Source organism: Clinocottus analis, unplaced genomic scaffold (genome assembly GCF_023055335.1).
Source record: "Clinocottus analis isolate CAN_PGR_092001 unplaced genomic scaffold, fCliAna1.0.p SCAF_25, whole genome shotgun sequence".
Taxonomy (NCBI): domain Eukaryota; kingdom Metazoa; phylum Chordata; class Actinopteri; order Perciformes; family Cottidae; genus Clinocottus; species Clinocottus analis.
The window spans coordinates 7455001-7465000 of record NW_027175987.1 but is presented as its reverse complement, the minus strand read 5'-3'; the positions used below and the strand labels follow the sequence as shown (position 1 = coordinate 7465000).

The following is a 10000-nucleotide window of genomic DNA, read 5'->3' as shown; positions in this document are numbered from 1 at the left end:
GGGACAACGGGTGGGATGGAGAAGTGAAGGGAGGAAAGTAGGATCGAAGGAAGTGAGGGATGACACAAGCGAGGGAGGGATGATGTAAGGGAGAAGGGAAGGAATAAGGAAAGGGAACAAGAGGAGAAGGTGCAGAGGAAGTGAGGAAGAAGGAGGAGGAACAGGAACCCAGAATCAAAATTATGATAACAAGGAAACTTATCTTCTTCAGTGTGATGTTGACTGTGTGTGTGTGTGTGTGTGTGTGTGTGTGTGTGTGTCTGGGTGTGTGTGCGTGTGTGTGTGTGCGCGCGTGTGTGTGGTGTGTGTACCATCTCCATTAGAGAGCTATAATTATGGTAAGTGAGGCAGAGCTGCGATCAATACAACAATTCATCAATCAGACCCCGCCCACCAAAAAAGCACACTATTTCAATTTGCCCAAAGTCCAGATGCAACCACAGACCACACACACACACACACACGCACACACACACACACACACACACACACACACACACACACACACACACACACACACACACACACACACACACACTATTGTATCTGCAAAATATGAATATTTTAATATCTTCTTTAAAGTAAAAAAAAAAGAAAAAAGAATCCATAAACCCTGGTGAACACAGATTTCACTGCGGTATTAAAACAGTAATATCTGAACAGGTGTAACCTCAGCAGCAGCCCAAACTCCAATGTAGCTCCAAGGCATTATGGGAGTCTGAGTCTATTAATAGCCACCGGGTCTCTTTGAAATTACATTTGTATTTGAATTTTTATTTCGGGCCTTTTAAAATCATATATTTATTAATTATATATCAACGAACCCGTCCCTTTGAGGTCCTCTGTTGTTTGTTCTCAGCCAGGTGACATTGTCTCTCTGCTGATGAAAAAAAAACATTAACAAAATGTGATTATTAGTAGTTTTTAATGGGGATGTTGCTTAAAGAAGCTGTGCAGTAGGCACTGTTTTTTTGTTTTCTTTTTTTGGGCGACAGAACTATTATCAGCTTCCTTGACCTCTCAATTTTTTCTTTTTTTCTTTTCTTCTTTTTTTTATACATAACAATAAACATTGGTAAAGATGAGCGCATGTACTGCAACAGACAATAGACATACAGAAAATATAAAACACCACGATGTGTTTCAGTCCTGTTGTGTTTATCTGACGGACCTGCGACGGGTTTTTCGGTTACATCCAACTTGTTTTGCCTGTTTCGTGGGTCTTTTACTTGGGTGAAATGCTCGTGTTCAGCCATGTCGCACTTCTTTGTGCATGTGTTTGCATGTTGGGGCCTGTCTCACAAAGAAAACATGTCGCTCAGCACTTTTCTTGAAAACACATTTCTTCTGTTTATTTTTTATTTTTTTTGCAGTTTTAGTACATTTCTTTTTTATTATTTTGTTTGTTAGTATTCAATCAGGTGCCAATTTCTTCTTCTTCTGTCTTCTTGCCAAACACAATAAAAATACCAAGAGTGCCGCAGAGTGACAGGTCTCTTTTAAAACAGACAAATAAAGTGAAAGGAATCCAGATTAAAAAAAGTCCTTGTTGGTATGACGGTGGCCTGTAGAGACTCAGTTCCTTGCCTTTTAAATGATCATTGTTTTTTTTAAATATTAGGATGACAGAAATATCATCCAGCTCTCCCTCCAGAATTAGCTTATCTACGTTTTTTTTTCCCCCAGCAGTAACAGAGTGGAGCATTTGGGCTCTTTGAGGAGAGAAGTAAAAAGACAAATCAATGCCTTCTTTGAAAGTGTGCGCTGCCGTTTCATCCCGTTTAGATGATAATCAGCAGCCAGAGGTCAGAGGTCAAAGCACATTTATATTTTTACACCAGTTGACTGGCTGGTTTCCAGTTGGAATCACTGGGGGAAGCCCGCAGAGTTCACAGACCCTGACTGATTAGCTGCGGATTGGAAACTGGTTTTTGGAAGGTTCCTGGAAGGTTTTTGGAGGGGTTTTGGAGTGCTTGTTGTGTCTGTGTGTGTTTCAGTGTGTACGTGTGTGTGTGTGTGTGTGGCGGATGGCTGGTAATGGCATCGGCCCTCTTTTGTTCTGGCAGAAGGTGGCGAATGGCAGCCGCTCAAAGAAAACAGACAGAAGCTGCAAAATGGTTGCCAACGCTTTAAGATGGCTGCCAGACTGGAGAGAAAGAGAGAGAGAGACGGCTACCACACACACACACACACACACACACACACACACACACACACACACACATGAACACACTGTCCGGGGCATGGAGCGAGGGTGTGACAGAAAAAAAGTGTGTGTTTGTGATAGAAAGTGTGAAGAAATTTGTGTCTGTATGTTGTATGTGTGTGTGTATATGTGCCTGTGTGTGCTCTTGTGTGTGTGTGTGTGTGTGTGTGTGTGTGTGTGTGTGTGTGTGTGTGTGTGTGTGTGTGTGTGTGTGCATGTGTGTGTGTTGCAGTTGGCAGCGTCTCCTTGGCAGCGGCGGCTGGTTGGGCGTTCAACAATGGAGACGGCTAACGGGATTCTCTCTCTCTTTTTTTAAACACCGTTGGAGGGAAGAGAGACATTAACTACAAATAAAGAAGAGTGTGAGAGAGTGAGAGAGAGGGATTGGCCGTCTTCTTGAAATGGCAGCGTCTTATTGGCAGACGCGTCTTGGCCGCGGCGTCTGGCCGACATAAAGCCTCGTCTGCCGTGTCTGTTTGTGCACTTTTATGATATAATTAACAGGACACAAAAAAAAAAACAATGAAACACACAAACGCAAATCAAGCGTTTTGAGGTGGCGAGGTTCGATGCATCCTGTGTGTCGTGAGGTCACGTGGTGAATATTAAGCTTCCACAAAATGGAGGCTGGTGGGCGCCGTCAAAATGGAGGCCAGGGGGTGTCCAGTCACTCAGAAGAGAATACATTTCAATTGCAAAAACATTTCTACATAAAGAAAAATAGATTTTTGTTTTCCCTTTGCGTACGCCTATTGTAATTCATCAGTAAGGAAAACTTGGCTTTTATTTTGGCGAGGCGCATCAGAGTGTGTGTGTGCACACGAGTATGTTTGGCTGACGGACCCAGTCGTGCAGACGTGCCAGGGTTCATGAATCCAAGCCGGGGTCTCGATCCCCCGGCACTGTCTGGAAACACAAAACATCCCCCCCTCGCGCCCCCTTCTGCTCAGAGAATCACCGCCGACTTTATTTCGTCATATTTTATTTTATGCTCCTGTTTTTGCGTGTGTGTGCGTGTGTGTGTGTGTGTGTGTGTGTGTGTGTGTGTGTGTGTGTGTGTGCGTGTGTGTGTAAATAAAATAGTGTCTCCTTCTGACGGAGCAAATCCAGTTTGAGGACAAAGGGCAAAATTATGAATAATTTAAACTTTTTGTTTCATTTATAATGCTTTAATTTCAAACTGTTTATTTCATCAACAAATGTGTGCTCGCTAGATGGAATGTGTCCACAACTTTTTTTATTTCACATCATTCGACACAGCAGAAAAAAAGGAAATGTATTCTATTCATTATTATTCCATTTATTATTAGCATAAAGTGTGAAATTTGTTGAGACACAAATAAGAAGAAAAAAAAGTCAGCGGATCATGAAGTAGCAATAAATAATTCAACTTGAAGGGATGCCATTCATGTCCTGTGGGTTTTATCTCAACTCATCGTTTCCCACAACAACAATAATCCAAAATGAGAATCTCATTTCACTGCTGCAGTGGAGTCTCCTTGTAACAAATTAAGACAATTACATTTTTTTTTTCTCCACAGAAGAGCATTTAAGGCATCCGATTTTCATAACGTGCTGCCCAGGTGCTTAAACCAGGCACACTTTCTTCTCCGCATGCTAAAAAATAATATTATAATAATAATAATTTACAATATTATTAGTTATATTTATCAGCGTCTCGCCATAATATGTGTAATTAAAGCACCATTCAGTCTTAAAGTCAATCACAAAACAAAGGTCTGTCTCTTGCTGGAGACAAATCTTAAACAGCATCATGAAATGTCAACTAAAGACATCCTCCTCAAATCCTGCAAAGGCTCTCTGTGGTAGTGGGCAGGGCTTCGATCACCATGAATGTATTCTGTGTGTAAGACTGATTTGTGGCCTTTTAAAAAAGAAATTAATTCATACATCTCCTCATTTCATTAATAGCTAAATCAGGGCTGAGATCGATACGGAGCACCAGGGTGCTCGGCTCTCCAGGCGGGTGGGAAACTCTCTCGTCCACGCTGTCACTTCTGATCAAACGGCTCCTTCGAAATCCTTCCAGTCTTTCCCCGCAGGAAATTTGATATGTGCCTGTAACGGTTTCACAGTCTCCCCCTTTCTCTCTCGCTCTCTATGTATCTTTGGCATGTCTCTCACTCGAGTCAACGGTCAGCCTCCCTCTCAGCCAAACACACGCAGAGAAAAAAAAGGAAGCCAAAAAAGATCACTGTTTCTTTTTTCGTTGTCTTTTTTTACTCTCTTCTCTGTCTTTGTTGCTCGTCGCTTTGCCAAGAGACGACAACACAACCCCAGTCTGACTCACCCAGAGAGATAAAGAGAGGTTTTAAAATGCTTGGGATTCAAAAAAAGAAGAAGTAAATGTCATTGAGCATCCTGGTGCCCAATGTTGGGTCAGAGACGCAGGAAATGGACCGGCGGTCGGTTCCAAAAACATTTTGAATGTAGTACATGATGACTTTCAATCACTAGTAGTACTGTGTTCTTTATGTTGACAATAAGTGTGGCAGTTTAAGAAGATATTCATGATTGTGTGTACTTATTTGGCAGTTTTGATGTACATTCCTTGAGTATTCCATTTCCACACAAATATTTTAGTCAATATTTTACCTTAAATGGTACCAAAAAACAAAACAATATGAAGATATATAGTATAATTTTCACACTTCTTTGTCAGGTAAAGAAAGAGAGAGAGAGAGAGAGAGAGAGAGAGAGAGAGAGAGAGAGAGAGAGAGAGAGAGAGAGAGAGAGAGAGAGAGAGCTGGGCCGGGTAAGCGAACTCAGGGGCCACAGAGTTTGACTTTCCCACAAAGAGAGAGAGCGAGAGACCTCTGCCCTCACTCTCTCTCTCTCTCTCTTTTCTTGGTTCATTGTTCATAAGTGCTTTATAATGTGTGCGTGCGTGCGCGCGTGCGTGCGTGCGTGCGTGTGTGTGTGTGTGTGTGTCAGATCACATGGGATATGATAGCAGAAGGGAGAAAGAGGACTGAACAACTGCAGGGACGAAAGTGTTCCCGTCGGTTTAGTTCTGATTTCAGAAAAAGTGTGTGTGTGTGTGTGTGTGTGTGTGTGTGTGTGTGTGTGTGTGTGTGTGTGTGTGTGTGTGTGTGTGTGTGTGTGTCTGTGTGTGTTTGGAGAGGAGTGTGTGTTGTGTTGTGTTGTGTTGTTTATTTCCATGGTCCACTACACTCAGTCTATAGCTGAAGCCCTGGAGAGGAAGAGGAGAAAAGAGGAGAAGAGAGAAAAGAGACGGAGGGGAACAACTCAGACAACATCACTTGTTGAAAATAAAAGTGCGCATGGCAGCGGCTTTTGTTCCTAAATGGAGGCTTTTACTTTGGAGCCTGGTGAAGGGGAGAGAGAGGGCAAAATAGAGAGAGTCAAAAACATTTTTGAAAAATATCAGCATGGGCATGTTTGGATGGCCAGAAAAAGAGAGGCAGAAGGCAAGAAAAGAAAATGAAGAAGAAAAGGAGAGAGAAAAGAGCTCATCTTTCAAAGATAGAAAGCTTATAAGCTTTTATTTTAAAGCTGTGACAAATAGTGAGAAAGGGAAAGACATTTAAATTAAAAAAAACGAAAATATGAAAGAAAAAAATATCGAACTTGGTTGGAAGAATTTTTCAAAATAAAAGCATGGACAGGAACAACTTGTGTGTTTTGAGACATGTATCCCTAAGTGTGTGACAGAGAAGAAGAGAAAAAAAAGACTGAAAAGACTGATGGATGAAAGGAAAGAGAGGAGTAAACAGAGAAGAGGCGATAGGTGCTCAGTAATTGATACTTTTAAAACAAACAAACATGGATGGCAACTTATTTTTTACTGACACCCATTTTTGAAAAATCGGCGAAGAAAAGAAGAGAGGAGTAGACACAACCGTAAAAAAAAAGGCAGCAACTTTTTAAACTTTAAATTTGTAACCTCTGAAGGGAGACGGAGTCCGTTCCCAGTTTGTGAGCACTGGTCTCACTGGGTCGCTTCTCCCTCATCTTTCTCTCGCCGTGTACAGAGGGCTTTTATTTGGCTGTCTGTTTTTGGACCCCCTCCGCTCAGTGGGGGGTGGATGCAGACGGTCCGGTCTGCTCCACGCCTCATTAGCATATTTAATTAACCTGGAGGTGGGTGGAGTGGTGGGGCTGTGTGTGAAAGTGCCCTCCAACACACCACCCATCGGCGGCACCCCTCGGACCCCCTCGGACTCCCTCCTCCTTCCCCGGTATGCCGGTGGTTTCAGCCCTGATGGCTCTTTGTTTTAGGCTGCTGAAGCAAACAGACACAAGTGAACAGCATGCAAAACAAGGCTGATAAATGCGGGCACTCTTGGTCTCAGTGTGCGTGTGCGTGTGCGTGTGCGTGTGTGTGTGTGTGTGTGTGTTGTGAGTGCAGAGGAAGGCTCCCTCACTACAAAAAATGTAAGTTCTTTGAAATTTTATTGAGCACAATATGACGTTTTAGTAACAGTAGAAAATTAGGACCCAAGCGAGATGTTCAACCCGACCCCGATCAAAGTCTTAAGATATAAATGTATCTGTTCTGTGGGTATTTTATATATGTCCTGCTTCCATCTTTGTGACTCTTGAGCAGGTCCACGTCATTTTTTTCAGCGCCTTGGCCTTTTTTTTTTGCTGCCTTTTCTGCCTGCTTCTTTTTAAACAAATTTCAAGTTGCCATAATCCCGATTAACCTTCGACACATTCAAAAAGCTTGTTGTATGTAACATAACGCATGTATGTAGTTTTTGCTTTGCTCCATACCAAGCATACGCTTAGGGAAACTCTTCTTTTTTCAAGACAGATTGTTGCGAAAATTCATACTGTTTGTGTTGATATGAGTTCAGGTTTCCTTCGAGTTGAATCACATTTGCTGTTTGGTCATTACGTTCCATCATAATTAAAAAAGTTTCACCGCACTGGGCGTTGTAATAAAAGTGAACCTGACTCGACTCCATCCGTCTCAGTCCGGTCTTGAGTCATAGCCCCTGCGGCGGCCACTCCAGGGTGGGGGGATGATGGGTGATATTTCTTCCCCCCCTCCCGACTATTTTATCTGCAGCGCGGCCGATCGATGCTCCTGAAGACGCTAATCATTTGCAGGAGCGGAGCTGCATCGGAGCAGAGAGCATGCTGGGAAAAAAAAGAAAAAACACACAACAGAGGCAGCTACAGAGAGAGAGAGACGGGCCGCACTCAGAGAGCAGCAGAGTTTCTGTTACGGTGTCGAACGCGTCCATGATCTCTGCAGGGTTATTCAAGGACCGCTCTTAAGTATAAATTTATGGCACTTGCACTTATACGTCAGTCTTTTTTTTCCGTACTCTCAACATTTATTTATGTGACAGCAAAGGCTACATATATATATATATATATCCTTTATACGGAAAAAAAGACTGACATAAAAGTGCACGGAAAAAAAAAGACTGACGTAAAAGTGCAAGTGTATATGTATATGTATATGTATACGTATATACATATATATATATATACATATTCATATTCTTTCTTGATTATACTTACATTTTTGTACTTAAATAAAAGTAAAATAAGGAGTAATTGTACCTTTGCTACTTATTTTATTGCTTTATACTTTCACTTTATTACATGAGTTAATTTACAGTTCAGCACTCATGCTGAATGTGGTGCATTGATGTTGTACTTCAGTACAGAGTGTGAATGAACAGTCACCTGTCTGCTGCAGCAGGTAGACTCAGTCAGTCAGTCTGGTGTCCTGTGTGTGTGTGTGTGTGTGTGTGTGTGTGTGTGTGTGTGTGTAGTGTGTGTGTGTGTGTTCTGCGCCTCAGTATTGTTATGTGTGATGCAGCTGCTCTCTGTTTTATGTCGTCGAAATGTTTTAAATTGAGAGATGTTCAGGTCACCATAAGAAAACAGAAAAAACAACAACAAGGACGCAACATATAAAAAGTATTTGAATATTAAGACAAAAAAAGTCTCTCAATGACCGTCACATGATCAGTCAGCCTGTCCATGTTTCCAATTAATAATTAATAATACCTTAAATAAGAATTGCTTTTGTGTCGGAACTAAAAACTCCCAGGTGTCAATGAACAGACCCTTAAACCAGGAGACAGCACCGTAGTGAGCTTGTGTTTGTGTTAACAAGCACTAGTTGGACTCTTCCTCATCAGTCTTCATCTTATTTTTTTCTCCAGAAAACCGGCCAATCAGAAAGCCCCAACCAGGCCAACGATTCAGATATCAAGGAGCAGCCAGAGAACGGTGAGACCTCACACACATGCACGCACGCACACACCACACACACACACACAACACACGCACGCAAACACACGCACGCACGCACACACACACACACACACACACACACACACACACACACACACACACACCTCTATACCTGTTGTGCTGTACATACTCTCTCACACTCCCTGACCCATGTTTGACCCTGGTGGTCAGACAAAGTAGTTTTGTCTCCCTTTCATGCACACACTCACACCCACACACACACACACACACACACACACACACACACGCACACACACACGCACACACACACACACACACACACACACACACACAGGATCAACACACAGACAGGATCAGATAAGTGTGTGTAACAGGTATTTGTGTATGTGTGTTGATGGAGGTCGGTGTACTGTACGGCGTCTATGTGTGTGTGTGTGTGTGTGTAGAGGATTTCCTCTCTGGTTTGTGTGTGTATGCGATGCGTGTGTGTTAGACCTTGACCCTGAGGTTCAGCTACTTTACAGTACACACACACACACACACACACACACACACACACACACACACACACACACAGAAATACTTCCAGCTGGGAGTGATTATCCTCGTTGGGAAACAGAAGCTTCTAGTTCTCATTGGTTCTGTACTTCCTTACTGATACTTACTTCTGACACTGCGCTCTTATTACTACTACACATGTTACTGCTGTACTGAGACTGTTACTAGTTGTATGACGTCCACAGTTTCTTCTTCTACTCTAAAAATGAACCAGTGTCTAGTTGGATTTACCGCCAATAGTCTGATGATGTAATCAATAGAATAATTGAATAAGTAATACTAAACTCTCTCTCTCTCTCTCTCTCTCTCTCTCTCTCTCTCTCTCTCTCTCTCTCTCTCTCTCTCTCTCTCTCTCTCTGTCTCTCTCTCTCTCTCTCTCTCTCTGTCTCCTCTCTCTCTCTCTCTCTCTCTCTCCTCTCTCTCTCTCTCTCTCTCTCTCTCTCTCTCTCCCTCTCTCTCAGGTCATCTGGGTTTCCAAGACAGTTTCGTGACGCCTGGCGTCTTCACAGTGACCGAACTTGTACGAGTCTCTCAGAGTAAGTCCCCTCCCCTCTCTCTCTGATGGAACGAAGCAGAGCAGTGAATGGATTGCAGATCTGTCATCGATAGTGGATCTAATGTAATTCCTCCAGACTGAACCAGACGCTGCTCAGCTAAATGAACACACACAAAAAAACTAAAACACACAGCCGCTATGAATACTCTGGAAAATAGTACAGGCAGAGAAAAGTCAGATTTTTCCACTGTAAAGTGAACCCGTCATTTGGAGTGGTAGGAATGCAAAAACAATAAAATGTTCATCAGTCATGCGGGAACGTTATAAAATGATCTGCTCTCACACAGAACAAACTCTACTTGTAGTTAAGTGTCTTTATTGGCCTCACACAATCCTGGGTTCTGATTGCAGGCTGTGTTCTGTAACTGTTCAACAGGCAAGTTATATTAACCAGGAGATCTCCATAGCAACAGTGTTTGGTACAGTTGCTACACGCTAACTCCCACAGCTAAAAC

The 10000-nt window shown here is 42.6% G+C and overlaps 1 protein-coding gene across 5 annotated transcripts in view; it reads left to right on the top strand.

The window, feature by feature from the left end:
• Positions 1-10000, top strand: part of nfia (nuclear factor I/A) — a 158504-nt gene that overhangs the window by 119351 nt on the left and 29153 nt on the right. For all 5 annotated transcript variants that reach the window (XM_068591697.1, XM_068591694.1, XM_068591695.1 and 2 more), the window contains 2 exons: positions 8381-8446; positions 9451-9525. In XM_068591697.1, the coding sequence (XP_068447798.1) occupies positions 8381-8446; positions 9451-9525 (141 nt within the window). The remainder of the gene's footprint in view (positions 1-8380; positions 8447-9450; positions 9526-10000) is intronic.